At 44.3% G+C, this 16895-nt stretch overlaps 1 protein-coding gene across 4 annotated transcripts in view; it reads left to right on the top strand.

Annotated features, from left to right (window-relative positions):
* LOC134575561 (oocyte zinc finger protein XlCOF7.1-like) overlaps positions 1 to 16895 on the top strand; it is a 147196-nt gene that overhangs the window by 24521 nt on the left and 105780 nt on the right. For 2 of the 4 annotated variants that reach the window (XM_063434861.1, XM_063434858.1), the window contains exon 2: positions 3469 to 3632. The exons of 1 other annotated variant lie outside the window; for it this stretch is intronic. In XM_063434861.1, the coding sequence (XP_063290931.1) occupies positions 3549 to 3632 (84 nt within the window). In that variant the 5' untranslated portion in view covers positions 3469 to 3548. Of the gene's footprint in view, positions 1 to 3468; positions 3633 to 13085; positions 13427 to 16895 lie in introns of those variants that run through there. One more of the 4 variants, XM_063434860.1, reaches the window with a different exon arrangement.

Below are 16895 nucleotides of genomic sequence, written 5' to 3'. Positions count from 1 at the left end.
CGTCAGTGAAAGTGCCCTTTGTTTGTGAAAAATGCAAAAAATGGCACTTTCACTGACGATATCATCTTGGTGATATGTTTTACTGTTTTGAAATACTAATATTTGTTTTCAACAAAGTCTCCCGAGTAAAATTGTCCCCCCCCCCCCCCCCAATGTACAGGTGTTATGGTGTCTTGGAAAGTTACAGGGTTAAAGCGGCACTGTCCTGCCAAACTTGCCTTTCCTCAACCGCTTCCTCTTCTCCTCTTCTCTCCCTCTCTCAGGATCTGTTCTCCTTTTCTTCCTATCTGCTCTAATTTTCTTTAAAACATAAGTAGGGACTATTCTTTTATTTATTTTTTTCATGTGTTTTTACTACGCATACCCAGCTTTGACCCAGGGGAGGAGCAAAGTCCGCTCCATTTCCTGTAGTCAAAGCAATTTTCCCACAATACTCACCTCTTCCCCTGTGTTCTTGTGCTGTTTAATTCGGCATTCGAATGCTGGCGAAACTACCGAATTTCGTCCTAACAGAATGAGAACAGTTTGTCCATTCGTGTTAGGACGCAGTTCGGGACTTTTTGTTCGGATTGGAATTTCATTTGAATGAATTAAACTCCGATCCTATTTGTGCTGCGAGTAGATGACTCCCTAATGAATAAGAATTATCTAAGTGAGACAGCATAACAATTAGTACTGTGAACATAATAATAAATAAACAATAAATATTTGATACTATTATGACTTCCTATATATATATCACAGTACTGCAAACGTACAAGGGAATAATTAAAACTATAAAAGGAGCAAAAGAAAAATAAATAAGCCGATCTAAATCCCTTATATACTGAAATATTTATATATAACACACATGCACACCAGAATGTGAAAATCTAATAGATAAAAAAATACCCTTAAACTGTTATTTAGATTGTAAGAAGACACCCCTGTCTTCTGAATATACAAATAAGAAATACAATCTCAGCAAACTGAATTGATTTAGGAGATATATATATATATATATATATAATATATATATATATATATATATATATATATATACACACATATATATTGCTTAAAAAAATAAAGGGAACACTTAAACAACACAATGTAACTCCAAGTCAATCACACTTCTGTGAAATCAAACTGTCCACTTAGGAAGCAACACTAAGTGGCAATCAATTTCACATGCTGTTGTGCAAATGGGATAGACAACAGGTGGAAATTATAGGCGATTAGCAAGGCACCCCCAATAAAGGAGTGGTTCTGCAGGTGGTGACCACAGACCACTTCTCAGTTCCTATGCTTCCTGGCTGATGTTTTGGTCACTTTTGAATGCTGGCGGTGCTTTCACTCTAGTGGTAGCATGAGACGGAGTCTACGACCCACACAAGTGGCTCAGGTAGTGCAGCTCATCCAGGATGGCACATCAATGGGAGCTGTGGCAAGAAGGTTTGCTGTGTCTTTCAGCGTAGTGTTCAGAGCATGGAGGCGCTACCAGGAGACAGGGCAGTACATCAGGAGACGTGGAGAAGGCCGTAGGAGGGCAACAACCCAGCAGCAGGACCGCTACCTCCACCTTTGTGCAAGGAGGAACAGGAGGAGCACTGCCAGAGCCCTGCAAAATGACCTCCCAGCAGGCCACAAATGTGCATGTGTATGCTCAAACGGTCAGAAACAGACTCCATGAGGGTGGTATGAGGGCCCGACATCCACAGGTGGGGGTTGTGCTTACAGCCCAACACCGTGCAGGATGTTTGGCATTTGCCAGAGAACACCAAGATTGGCAAATTCGCCACTGGTGCCCTGTGCTCTTCACAGATGAAAGCAGGTTCACACTGAGCACATGTGACAGACGTGACAGAGTCTGGAGATGCTGTGGAGAACGTTCTGCTGCCTGCAACATCCTCCAGCATGACCAGTTTGACAGTGAGTCAGTAATGGTGTGGGGTGGCATTTCTTTGGGGGGCCGCACAGCCCTCCATGTGCTCGCCAGAGGTAGCCTGACTGCCATTAGGTACCGAGATGAAAGCCTCAGACCCCTTGTGAGACCATATGCTGGTGCGGTTGGCCCTGGGTTCCTCCTAATGCATGACAATGCTAGACCTCATGTGGCTGGAGTGTGTCAGCAGTTCCTGCAAGACGAAGGCATTGATGCTATGGACTGGCCTGCCCGTTCCCCAGACCTGAATCCAATTGAGCACATCTGGGACATCATGTCTCGCTCCATCCACCAACGTCACGTTGCACCACAGACTGTCCAAGAGTTGGCAGATGCTTTAGTCCAGGTCTGGGAGGAGATCCCTCAGGAGACCATCCACCACCTCATCAGGAGCATGCACAGGCGTTGTAGGGAGGTCATACAGGCACGTGGAGGCCACACACACTACTGAGCCTCATTTTGACTTGTTTTAAGGACATTAGATCAAAGTTGGATCAGCCTATAGTGTGTTTTTCCATTTTAATTTTGAGTGTGACTCCAAATCCAGACCTCCATGGGTTGAAAAATTTGATTTCCATTTTTTTATTTTTGTGTGATTTTGTTGTCAGCACATTCAACTATGTACAGAACAAAGTATTTCAGAAGAATATTTAATTCATTCAGATCTAGGATGTGTTATTTGTGTGTTCCCTTTATTTTTTTTGAGCAGTGTGTATATATCTCTATCTCTATCTCTATCAGTGTATATATATATTTGTGTAAGGGGCAAATAGCCGTATATGGAGTAGGGTTCAAGTAAGAACGTAGGATAGAATAAAAGAGCAAAGTCGGTTGTGATGTGCCGATACCGACGATATGGTAGGCCTGTAAATAAAGAGGGCAAAAATTGAATAACCAAAGATTTAATACAGTCAACAAATATATACAATTATCCAGACATGTCTTTAAAAGCATTTCTTAATTCTTGTGTAGGTTTTTGTATGTAAGTTGTATAGGCAGATGACTTCCACCACCCCAGTGATTTAATGATATGTACCGGTATGTTAGCGCTGGAAGCTGTGGAGGCCGCCCCTACGCGGAAGGAGTGACCTGAGTAGTGCGAAGGGTTAAAACCTAGTATGGTTAACATTGATCGGATGTATTTCATGAAAGTCGTGGTAGTGAGTACAGAGCCTTTTAGTGAGAATAGGTGTAGTGATGGTGGTGATGTGGTAAGTGAAAGGTAGGAATCTAGAGCCGTTACTGGACACCATTTTAAAAAATATATATATATAATATGTATATCTATATCCCCCGCGCCTTCACCAGTAATTGGCTTTACCTATGGATGATCTTGCAGGATCCTCCATAGACCTCAATGCTGTTCTCTAAATTTGCTGCTGGAAAAAAGATGGGTAACAAGGGACAGGTTCAGATATGTAAAACTCACTTTTAGCTCCCACCCCCTCTCCGCCAGCCACCAGATCCCTAGTGGCAATGTCACAGTCAATGCAAATATTACAAATTATTATAATTGAAGTAAGAATTGTGTTTCACAATTTTAGATTGATGCTTTCATGTTGGAAAACTACAAATCATAATCACTACCTACTGGAGGCTCCACTACAAACAAGTGAAAGATACCATGATGATGAACAAAGATAAAAATGAGATGTCGGAGAGGATCTTGAATCTAACTCTGGAGATCATTTACCTGCTGACTGGAGAGGTGAGGACCCTGATTGTCACTATGACTATGTCATAGTAACTGGTATAATCATCACTGAGATTGTACTAGTTCCTAAATTCACTTCAGTAGAGACAGGTAATCTTAATGAAGAACATACCTTGCAAACCATGAGACCGGTAACATGCATTTATCACACAGAATGGTGGAAATATTTGGTTATATTTAGTGTTTTAACCTCTTTGAGATGTGCAACATTTGTGAGTGAATGAGGCAGCAAGGTAAGGATGGCACCACTGCAGCATCACTGGGTTTCTACATCCTTTATTGGGGCATAGGATTAGTAGGCTAGTTTCTTATCCCTGGGATGTGAAACCCTTCTTCAGCTGTAAAAGAGTTAACTCTAAGCTACATGAAGGGAAAATAAGTCACTCTGCAACTTTTAATTTTATTTCAACCTAGATTTTTTTACGTGTGTGTGTATAAAAATATGTGTGTGTGTGGATGTGTGTGTATATATATATATATATATCACAGTGATGACGTGACCAATCAGAACACAGGTAAACCTATTTAAGGCTTGCTTTGGCCCCTATTCTTATCCCTATTGTGGTTTCTTGTTAGATCCTTGTTTAGTGCTCCTATAGATTGTGATTTCCTGTATTTGATGTGTGATTTCTGTTATCTGTTCTCCAGTCAAAAGGATATCATGTGTGAAGTGAAACCAGCAAAGTGGCTGAGAGCCCTATAAGCAGGGCCTGGCATTTGCTGGCATTAAGTGTATAGCAAGAAACCATACCATAATCTTTAATCAGGGATAATAAAGCCAGTAGTGTTTTTGCTGGGTGAGTAACATAGATTAAGATATAATTTGCACAGGTGCTAATTTTATTTGGGACTCTCCCACTCTCCCATCTGAATTCCATGAATTGAGGTGCAGTAAAGGCTCTAACGCCAGGACATAGAGGAGCGGGGAAAGAGGACAGCCCTGTCTTGTACCATTAGTAATTTGGAACGGTGTTGATAGGAAGTCTCCTTGAAGAACTTGCGCTGAAGGGGAAGCATATAGAGCAAAGATTTGCCACATTGTTTGGGGGGGGGCACGTTTTTGATCAGAACTTGTCTCAGGAAGGTCCAACCGAGACGGTCAAATGCTTTTTCTGAATCTAGTGCTTATAGGAGACCGATTCGGTCAGACCTCCTCAACTACGTGAGAAGTAGGGACAGTTTGCGGGTGTTGTCAACAACCTGCCTTCCCAGAACAAAGCCAGTCTGTCATCATGAACTAGGCTCTGTAATATTGTACTCAGCCTGTTCGCTAGGATCTTAGCATAAATCTTCGCATCCGTATTCAGAAGTGAAATGGAGCGGTAGTTCTTACATATTTCCGAGGATTTGTCTGGTCGCTCTATTGTACACCTCTAGCAAGTGGGGTGCAAGTGTTTTGGCAAAGTTTTTGTAGTACGAATTAGAGAGCCCATCAGCTCCAGGGAATTTGCCTTATGATAGTGTCTTATTTCTTCTGTAGTGATGGGATGTAGAAAGGTCTCCTTCTGCCTCTAGTCAATCTGAGGTAGTTTAAGGGGCTGGAAGAAGGTTATGACCTTCCCAGAACAAAGCCAGTCTGTCATCATGAACTAGGCTCTGTAATATTGTACTCAGCCTGTTCGCTAGGATCTTAGCATAAATCTTCGCATCCGTATTCAGAAGTGAAATGGAGCGGTAGTTCTTACATATTTCCGAGGATTTGTCTGGTCGCTCTATTGTACACCTCTAGCAAGTGGGGTGCAAGTGTTTTGGCAAAGTTTTTGTAGTACGAATTAGAGAGCCCATCAGCTCCAGGGAATTTGCCTTTTGATAGTGTCTTATTTCTTCTGTAGTGATGGGATGTAGAAAGGTCTCCTTCTGCCTCTAGTCAATCTGAGGTAGTTTAAGGGGCCGGAAGAAGGTTATGACCTCCTGATCTGTTGGTGTGTGAACAGTCTGGTCTGTGTGCAGGTTATATAACACGGAGTAGAATGTACAAAATTCCTTGGTGATGGTCTGTGGGCCCATGTGTTTAGTACCATCCCATCCCACTATGTGTGCTTATAGTTATAGAGTAGAAAAGTGGTTAAGGAAGAGGAGAGGGGAACCGGGGTGGGGGGGAGGGGGGGAGGGAGGGGAGGGTAAAGGGGTCTAATTGTGTTGTGGGTAATTATTTATTTGGGTTCTAGGCATAGATGTTTCCTAATGTATCCTTTATTCATAAATGAGTAAAAATTTCTCCTTTAAGATCTTGTGCTTTTTCAGAAAATTCTGTCAAAGTTTTAATATGTTTATCCATTAGATTGTTTATTGTCCTTAGCCAACTACTATGCCGTTGGCTCAAATTAATCTTTTATATTATTCGTGAAAATTCCCTGAGAAGTATTTATTAGAACTTTGTTATTTAATTTTGTTTTCTTCCTAAATTTCTGCCAATTAGTTAAAATGTGCCTCATAATTAAACACCATCCCACTATTGAGGTTTTGATGATCTTGTTGTCCAAAATCCATACACTAAGTCTTTCTGTTGTGTTAGGTCTTTTTCCACCTTGTACCAGTTTTCTTCTCTTGATGATTCCTTTTGTGTCATACATGTATGCATCAGCATGCTTTTGTTATGAAATTCATAAATATCTGGCATAGACAGACCCCCTTGGGCGGGTCTCAATTTAAGACAATCTAATATTAACCTCAATTTTTTTTTACTACGCCATACAAAATTCCTAAATGCAGCCTGAATCGTAGATAGCCAGCTATTGATGACAGAAAGTGGTACCATATGAAAGAGATATAGCCATCTGGGGAGGACATATGATCTACAATTTCTTATTTCGATCCGAAGATATCATTATACCCAAATATTTCATACTTGATGACCAAACAAATCTATATTTATTTTCCAATAGCTCTTTAGTTTGAACCGAAACATTGTTTATTAAAGCTGTTTAGTTAAAATTTAGTTTATAAACGGACACCTCAGTGAATTGTTCTATGACCCTAACCGTTTCCTCCAAATAATTTTTGGGATCTTCCAAGGTCATTATCACATCATCTGCATAAAGGTTCAGTTTCAATTCGCCAGAATTTGTTCTGAACCCTTTAATCCTGTTATCTCTAATCTGAGAAGCCAGCGGTTCTAGTCTGGGCCGGATTAACATAGGGGCTGATGGAGCTGCAGCTCCAGGCCCATGGAATAGGCCCATTGATTTAAAAAAAACTCTTGGGGTTGCCAGGTATTTCTCAGAAGTATTCCTCAGGTATTTAAAACTGCCTAGCCGGTGCCGGTATTGCAGTAATACCGGCAATACAAATGTCTGTCTCAGTATAAACAGAGATTATTCTGCAATACAAGCGCTGGCCAGTAGGGGTCGCTGTCTATGTGTAGAAGTTAAGCTAAGATAAGATAAGTTAAGATAAGAAGTTACAGCATCTCACTCCCTGCCTCTCTCTACTCACTGATCCGCGGGGGAGCAGCTCTGCACGGAGAGTGCAGACAGCAGCTCCGAGCCTGCAAGACATGGGGACGGTGAGAGACTTGGGGACGCTGAGACATTGGGAGACATAGAGACACTGGGGAACTTGGGACCCTGAGACACTAGCGACACAGTACCCTTATGTCTCCCAGAGTCCCTATGTATCTCAGTGTCCCCATGTCTCTCCCAGTGTCTGTGTCCCCATGCCTCACAGTGTCCCAATGTCTCTAAATGTCCCTTAGTGTCCTAGTGACATTGGGACACTGGGAGACATGGGGATACAAACACTAGGGGACACTGGGCGACATGGGGACACTGAAACACTAGAGGACACCGAGAGACATGGGGACACTGGGCGACTTTGACACCTGGGAGACATGGGGCACTCCCAGTGTCCCCATGTCTCCCAGCCAGTGTCTCTAGCATCTCAGTATCCCCATGTCTCTCAATGTCCCTAGTGTCTCAGTGTTTCCTAGTCTCCCAAAGTCCCATAGTCTCCCAGTGTTCCCATGTCTCCCAGTGTCTCCTAGTACAAAATAAAAAAATCTCAGGCACTCACTGTTTAAGCAGGTTTATTGGACACCGCAAAGTTTCGACCAGTACCCAGGTCTTTATCAAGTCTCCAGTGTCCCCTATGTATCACAGTATCTCCCAGCCAGTGTCCCTAGCATCTCAGTGCCCCATGTCTCCCAGTGTCCCTGGTGTCTCTGTGTCCGTAGTGTCTCTGTGTCCGTAGTGTCTCTGTGTCCGTAGTGTCTCTGTGTCCGTAGTGTCTCTGTGTCCGTAGTGTCTCTGTGTCCGTAGTGTCTCTGTGTCCGTAGTGTCTCTGTGTCCGTAGTGTCTCTGTGTCCGTAGTGTCTCTGTGTCCGTAGTGTCTCTGTGTCCGTAGTGTCTCTGTGTCCTCTTCTCCCTCTTCTCCCTCCTCTTCTTCCTCCTCTTCTTCCTCTTCTTCCTCTTCTTCTTCCTCTTCTTCCTCTTCTTCCTCCTCTTCTTCCTCCTCTTCTTCCTCCTCTACACGCACCGGCTTGTGGACTCTTTACTATATCAGCATCGCCCGCTGGTTGTGGGAGACTTGCCCCTCCCAGGCGGGGGGCTGGGCGTGTGGATGAGCCCTCTCTATACTGTTTATGGTCTTTGCTGCACTTGGGCTCAGTGGTGCCCCTACCCATAGTCTTACCCCCACCACCTTCACCTCAACATAGGGGATAGCTCACCTCTACGCTTTACTCCATACACTGTGGCCGTGGAGCACACACACAGTGAGAGCTTAGTAAACTTGAATACACTCTTAACTCACTCCTTGACCAGTATCTTGACCCCCTCCAAACCTTGCCTTCTATAATCCCGCTACATTCTTTCTATCTAAATAGAGCAGGTAGGTCTCTCAGGCCCTGCTGGTCTGCGTCTGGACCCTGACCTTGTTCCATCACTTCTGCCGACATATTGAGAATTATTTTAGTCTGGGACCAGACTATCTCTGTAACATATTGAATACATTTAATTCCCACGTGTTTCAGGTGCCCTTTAACTATCTATACGTAGATTGTACTGGGTAGGCTGCCTACCGCTAATTCTCTCGCCCTCTGGGTTTGACGGGTGTCTTGGGACCTATTGGTGGCCCTAGCGGCGGCCCAACAGATTGGAATATGCAGTCACCCCCCCAGGTCCCACTCTCGGACTACTGACCTAAAACTCTTGTCCATTAATGCAAGAGGCCTCAATACCCTGAGAAAAGGTATCTGGCTCTAAGAGACTTTAAGTCCCACAAAGCCCATATAGTTTACATCCAGGAATCACATTTTCTGCGGGCTAGTGCCCCGAAACTGACCAATCCCTTATATCCACAGGGCTATTATGGTAATAACTTGGAAAGTAAATCGAAAGGAACCGCAATCCTCATAAATAAATCGATCCCATTCCAACACAAAGACACCCTCATAGGCAGATACATATTTATTAAGGGGACAATCTTATGTCAGATGTATACCCTGGCCAACATTTATGCTCCTAATTCCTCCCAAGGCAAGTTTCTAAAGGCTACACTCCGCACACTAGTACCATTCATAGAGGGCCTTCTAGTTCTCGGGGTGGGATGGAGACTTTAACATCACTTTAAACCCTAAGGTTGATTTCCGTGGGGACCTCCACTATCCCAGACCATGTTTTACAGCTGCTCAAAAACCTTCTCCATTCCCACCAACTGTCTGACTGCTGGAGGGCTCTACACCCCGAAGGCAGGGACTACACTAATTATTCCATCCCACATGTCAGATACTCCAGACTGGACTACTTTTTTTTTTATTCCACACTACTAACTTCACCTAGTACAACACATAGACATGCCCCACTGACCATTATCTTAGTCACCCCTCTGCCGACCTCGCACTGTAAACTGGAGACTCAATGAAACATTTCTATCTAACCCACTTGTCCTACAGGACGCCAACAAGACACTCACCCATTACTTCACACACAATGAGACCGCTGATATGTCAGCTCCAATGGTCTGGGAGACGCATAAATGCGTGATCAGAGGTTTTTTTTATAGCCAAAGGGGCTGCTTTGAAGAGGACCAGGGAAAAGGAAATTAACGATCTTATCAACAACATTCACATAATAGAGACGACTCCTAAAGCTGACCAAACTCTGACCAGCTTCCAGAAACTAGCCGCATTGCGAGACAAGCTAGCTACCCTCCTGCGTGGCCGCTATCAATGACAACTTCAACGCTCGAAAGCATACTTTTATGTTAACCGTGACAAAAGCGTTAGATTGCTGGCTCGACTCATTAATAAGAAGAACAGATCTTATGTAGAGATCATCAAGGCTTGACCCAACGGCTGCCAGACAAGATCGCTACAATAGCGTGCTCGTACTATGAGAGCCTATACTCCCGAGAGCCGCCTCGTCTGTGCGAGAATACCTGGAAACTAACTGCCACTCGAAATTAACAGGGGAAGCAATAGAAGCCCTAGAAACACCTCTGACTATAGAAGAATTGGCTGAGGTGGTTAAATCCACAAACACGGATAAAAGCCTGGGCCCAGACGGACTCACGCTGCACTACTATAAGCAATTCACAGGCGTCCTGTACCCGCACTTCCTAAAAAGCCTATAACTCGCTCACATAGAGACAGAGACTGCCCACCCAAACCTCACCCTTATCCCCAAAGAGGGCAAGGACCTTGAGCAGTGCGCTAATTACAGACCCAGATCACTCCTAAACAATGACTTCAAGCTGTTTGCAAAGATACTAGCAACCAGAATGCCTATCCTAGTACAGGAGGATCAGGTGGGCTTTGTACCCTACTAAGAAGCAGAGATAACACGACACGGGCCCTAGCATTGATTCATCACTCCCAGAGGAACGACGAGGGCCTCCTACTGCTCTCCACAGATGCTGAAAAGGCGTTTGATAGAGTAGATTGGGGCTTCCTTATGCAGACCCTGCAAGCCATCGTAATGGGACCGAACATGCATCATTGAATTACAGCGCTATATATGATAACCCCACGGCCAGAGTGTGCATTAATGGCGCCTACATGGAAACTTTCCAAATACGGCGTGGTACTAGACAGGGTTGTCCACTATTGACGCTGCACTTTGTCCTTGCTCTCAAACCATTCCTCCATGTGGTGAGGCAGAATCCAGACGTTAGATTACATTTGGAGTCCTCGCAGACCCAGAATAAGCTACCAGACACTCTCCAGATCAAAGGCAAAGGGTGGACTGGCTGTCCTGATTTCCTACTATACTACCGCGTCTCCCACATGCAGAGAATACTGGAGTGGGCTAAAGACGGGATAGATAAATTATGGAAGGGAGTAGAACAGGCCCAGTCATTAACTGCCTTGACTTGACAGAGCATTCGCTTGCTTCTTTGCTTTCAAACAGGTTCAGATTAGGCACATGACGATAGACAACACACTCAGACACCTCCCCGACCTCTTACAAGGTACCCCAGGCACGTTCCTACATAGCCTGAAATATGAACAACTGAGACCGCTCATACACCAAATACCTCAACAACCAAATTTGTTCAGAGCTTTAACCCCATTTGAACGAATGTGTGTGGACCCAGACCCGCAACCTCACGCGATCTCCATCCACTATCCCCTCCTACAACAAAACTTAAATCTCCCAGCACCAGCATACATGGGGAAATGGGAAATAGCAATTGGGGAGTCTTTCACACTACAACAGTGGGGGGAAGATATGTGATCTAGTACAGCATTGCGCCTTAGCAAGTAAGACCCAAGAAACTGCATTTAAAATATTATCTATGTGGTATCGAACCCCGCAGGCCCTCCAGAAAATAAACCTGTCACTGGATGGGAATTGCTGGCGCTGCCATGCGACCACTGGTTCGGTCTTCCACATATGGTGGGAATGCCCGAAGTCATACAGCCAAACAAGTCATCCCCTTACCCTGGAAACAAGACCTCATACCGCCCGTCACGGTCTAGTTTGACAAGATGGAGGACTTGAGGAAACTGGAAGAACTGATTTACTCCACACAAGACCGCTTTCAATTTTATTTTACCTGGACACACTGGCTGACAACTGCTTATGACACTGACTTTCAAAAGCTACTGACATATGAGACACAATGAGAGCAGTTAACATGGGGGGGAACAGGAAAGGGGGCTGCCGCAAAGAGGGGTCCTGGTCCGCCGAACGAGAACTCGAGAGTTGCCCTAACGTAATGAAAGATACAATGCTCTTCACACACTCTGACCTCTGTCTTTCCGTCCCTCAAGCTGTTGACACCTCCCCTGAGAGGGTATTACTGATGACCATGAAATGAACCTCAACTCCCTCTCAGGCAGGTGCAAGGGGGACATGACAACGTGTCCATACCAACTCAGGAGGGACTCACGCAGGGACAGGGAATAGGGCGACACGCTTGAAATATTTACACTCACCACTGACCAGTACAATCCCACACCTGAAACATAGAAGGGGGACATTGGGTTTTACATAGTACTATAATATACCAGATGATTTTAACTTGCTAACTATGGACCTGCGCGTGTCCGGACAGGCTGATAATGTTGGTCCTTCGAGACCTATAAACAGTTGCTGATGCAGATCTGCTAGTCCACAAATGTTGTTCAAAATATTTGCATGTCTGATAAATAAAATCTTATTTGAAAAAACAAACTTAAAAGGCAGTTAAATAACCCTTGGTTATGTGGCCACATTAAAATAAAAAATTAAATAAAAAGCCAATGGGGCTGTAAGACCACCATATTACTATAATGGAAATTTTAAATCTCCCTATGCCCTTACCTGCCATGTGGCAGGTAAGGGGATATCTGCAAACTGTTTAAAACCAGTAACTAAGCAGCCATTGCTGCCCAGTCACTAGAAATTTCCCAGAGGAACGACGAGGGCCTCCTACTGCTCTCCACAGATGCTGAAAAGGCGTGTGGGATGTGGGCCTTTGAAAATACAATGGATGGGAAAGCATGGGTATCAGGCAGGGGAGTTTACAATAAGAAATCACTGGCCACGGGTGGTGACTCTTTGATAACATTTAAAAAAAGCTGCATCTCTCACGCAATACCACAAGCAGCCCCATACATGCACATACACCACCATACACACAATGTGACATATAACCCATACACAATTCTACAAGAAGCCCCCTGTACAGTCCACATTCATAAGTATCATACACAATACCACAAACTACACAATATAACAGCCCACATGCACTCAAATACAAAACTGCAAAGCAACAGCAGCACCCATAAATAACACAAGATGAATATGGAAACATACACACCTCAATTTAGAAAAATAGGACCGGCACGCCATTTCAAACATCCTTGAACCATGGTTGGCTACATGCCCATCGCTCTGTGTGGTTCCCACTGTGTCTTCCCCACACAGTTTTTACTTGTATGTCCCTCCTTTATGTAGTAGCTTGAACTGTATAAATGTCCTGCTTGATGTTAAGTAAGGCTGCTAAGTTAGGATTTATGAGCAGGTATGATGACGTAGGTCTGTATGCTACGGTCCCACGCTGAGAGCAACACCAAAACACTACAGAGTGGTCCGCCTCGTGAAACTGATGCCTAAAGGGAGATGAGACGCGGTGAATCAAACGCTCACAATCCACAAGGAGAAAGCTGAGACCTGCGCCAAAAGGCAGGCAAACCCTGCTGCACAGAACTTGAAGATCCAGGTAATAGAACGCCGATGCTTGTAAAGAGCCCTGGCAACAAGATAGAAGATCCTGGGGGTGCTGTGTGGACAGGAGAGAATCTTTAAAGCAGCATGAAGGGGAAACCCGTTAAACTCAGGCGCTCCCATAAAGTATTACAAAAGGTACAATATATACGCGTGTATAAGTCGAGTGCAGTTTTTTGACCAACAACTTGGGGCTTTAAAATTCTGTGATTCTTATAATTTTGTCAGGTTTTTACCTTTCTCTGTCTCTCTCTCCCACACATCTCTCCCTCTCCCTCTCCCCCTCCCCTGTGTCTCTATTCTCCCTCTTTCTCCCCCTGTGTCTCTCTTTCCCTCTGCCTCTTTCTCCCCCTCTCTTTTGTCTCTCTTGCCCCTATGTCTCTTTCTCTCTCTTGCCCCCTCTCTCTCTCCCCCCCTTCCCCTTGTGTTTATTTCTCCCCTTCACCACCCCCTGAGATTGACCTTGTCTGACAGTCTGTCGATACCACAGGAGGACTGAGGGAGGGGGCAGAGCTGACTATCATGCTCCCACAATTTCCAGCACAGCCAAATCATAGAGTAGTGATTACTGTATGATGTGGCTGTGTTGGGAATTGTGGGAACCGCGAGGGAGCATGAAAGTCAGCTCTGCCCCCTCCCTCATTCCTCATGTGGTATCGGACAGCTGCATGGCTGTCGGTATTGGTGAGTGTGCCGCTAGACTGGCTAGGCGGCCACCCGACCTGGCGGCACAACCATGATGCATTACAGGAGTAGCGGCCACTGACCGCAAGGAAACTATGGAATGCGGCCAGCCCCATCAGTGTGCCACCGAACCGGCCACCCGGCTGCACGTAATGTACTTGCGGCCGCGATGTTACTGAAGCTGACCCCAGGGACTACTCTGATTCTTCCCTCGTATAAAGAGGAACTCTGTAGGATGGAAGAATCAGAGTACTGCGCGGCCCACCGGGAATTCATGAAAATGTACAACTAAAACTCCTCTACTTATACACGGGTATATACGGTATATTTGGGGAAAAATATGATGGAGATAAAAATATATTAAAAAGCAAACAAAAATAAATCTCTGCATAAAGTAACAGACATTGGCAAAAAGATTAAACTTGTATACAAGATAAAAAGAAACGGAAAGAGAAAGAGGAAAAAAAAGGCGGCGGGGGGGTAAGAGAAGGGGAAGGTAATTTAAAGAAACCAATATTGGAACTAAAGAAACAGATCAGAGGAGCCAGACAAAAAAAGAGAAAGGAACCCTCCCCTTCCTCCCCCCCCCCCCCCCCCCACACACACAAAATCAACAGGAAAGGAGAGTATCCAGTAACTTTTTCTCACCTCAAGCTATTAAAAAATAGCAGAAAAAATAAAAATGAGGTAATGCAAAGTGATCTTCAAGATAAAACATTAGAAGACACTATACCCATTTTACAAAAATCGTGGGATATAGAACAACAATCAGTTACACCTGACCTATTAAATCCTGCTTAGATTATTTGTTCAAATAAAGGTTACATTTCAACAAAGGTTTAAAAAAAAAAAAAAAAAAAACCACTGGAAACGAAAGAAGAAATAAAATGGAGAACTTGGAGATCTAAGAAAAGGAAAAACCGCATCAAAATCAAATTAATATCTAGAAGATAAATCCTGATGATGCAGTCTACATATAAGAAATGTCCCAAAGGAAGTCACACAAGACAAACTATAGGGATTCCTAGAAGATTACATCAAGGAATTGGGTCTCAGATTCTATAAAGAAACAAAATTCTTCGAGAGGTTCCAAAGGATAGAAAAAACAAAGGAAATAGTAAAAGATATGCCAAGAGACATAATTGTTTTAAATGTTTTTATTGTTTTCACCGTATCAACGTGTTTCAAGTGTAGTACAGTTAATACGGTTAGTCGCCTACGTTGAAGCGTGCGTTTGAAAGTTATAGTTAACATGAGACAAACACATTATGGTTTCATCTGACTAACATGCGGTTGCCTGCGCAGAGGCGTATAGGTCAATGTATGCACATATTCACATATATTAAGTATACATAGGCTTTTCAAAATTAAGCATCACACACAAAAGCATGTCGTAGCGAGCTAATGTAGTAAAAAAGGCAATGAAAGACTGTTAGTTTGTCAACTGCGGTAACATTAACGTCTGCACCTGGTTGCGTCCTATAATTGTATGTATTCTCTAATGTTAAATGTGGCCTAAGTATAATCCGGTAGCCGTGCATGCCACTGGTTTGGCATGTAAATATAAGAATCTGATTTTCCGCTGCGCGGGACTTAAAAGCTTAATGTATTTACAGCCGTCAGCGTGCCTGTGTCTATAACTGGTTCAAGGCTATTCTGATAATAGTCCCATCAGCAGTCTGTCGTTTAAGAACCGTGTTGGTAATGCTCATGATGCTAATTATATGAGGCGAGCATGTTCATTATATATGCAGTCATATATGTAATGCGATGAAAGATATATTGCGATGTATAACGGCCTGATAACTTAATCTCAGATATTAAGGCTTCCCGATCTATCGGAGGCCTGATGCAAGCAGATCATGCAGTTTTAAATAAGTCAGTGCATGGTCAGGTAGTACATAAGCAGTACAGTTAAAGCTACAAACATGTAGAACGCATTGTAATAGCCTGGCTTAATATATAATAAAGCTATCTGGTAATCAGGTATATAGAAAGAAGCTACTCCACAGCTTGTCACGTAGCTGGCAGCTATTATATACGCAGCTATAAACAACATCAATCATTGACCCCTATGGGTATTATAGCATAAACTATGAATTCCTTTAGCATTTTAAGCTAACTTAATAAGGACCAACGAGTATCAAATAATCAAAGCAAGGAAAAACTAAAATTGCATAAAGAACGGTTTCTCAAACGAATTATCATGAAACAGTCCCTTTATCCTTATCTGTCCTTCGTTGTTTTATTTATTCTTTGCTTGGGACAGTGCTCAGACAAAGTAAATAATAATAATTAAGTCTCTCCGCTGGAGGTGGCATAGCAGTGCCTGGCAAGATAAGGTGTAACTGTGCAGGCTGCTCCCTACCGTGGCCTCTGGTACGCTCATGCCAAGGGTGCTCCTATGTGTCAAGTCAGTCGGTCATTGCAAGGTCTCTCTAGCACCTCTGGTGCATCCGTCCCCCTCTTTTCCCCTCCAGGCCTGCTCCGGCCGTGCAACCGGGAACACTGCGGTGCTGTGGGCATTCAGGGATGTTGGCAGTCCGGCAGACTCCCACCCCTGAAAAGTCCTCGGCCCCTTGTCCTCTGCATCTCCCCAACTCCTGCAGTACCCCGTCGGAGCTCCAGCCCCATGGTGCCTCACCCTTCTTCGGTCTCATGCATGTCGCCGGCGCTCGCCTCCCCGGCCACCAGTCCACCGGGGGTCCAGCTCACCCCAACGACACAGGACTCACAAAGTTGGGGGCATCCTTCCCTGGACCACCACCAAATCCTGGGGTAAGGGCCGGCTCCGTGCCGACCATTCTGCCGCCTGGAGGGGTCCATCCGTGGGATCCGCCACACCGAAGGCCTAGGCGACCCCGCGTAACTCCCTCTTGGCCATCTTGGCACTTCATGAGGAAGGATTCCTCATTATATGGGC

Source organism: Pelobates fuscus, chromosome 10 (assembly GCF_036172605.1).
Source record: "Pelobates fuscus isolate aPelFus1 chromosome 10, aPelFus1.pri, whole genome shotgun sequence".
Lineage (NCBI taxonomy): Eukaryota > Metazoa > Chordata > Amphibia > Anura > Pelobatidae > Pelobates > Pelobates fuscus.
This window is presented reverse-complemented; position numbering and strand designations above follow the sequence as displayed.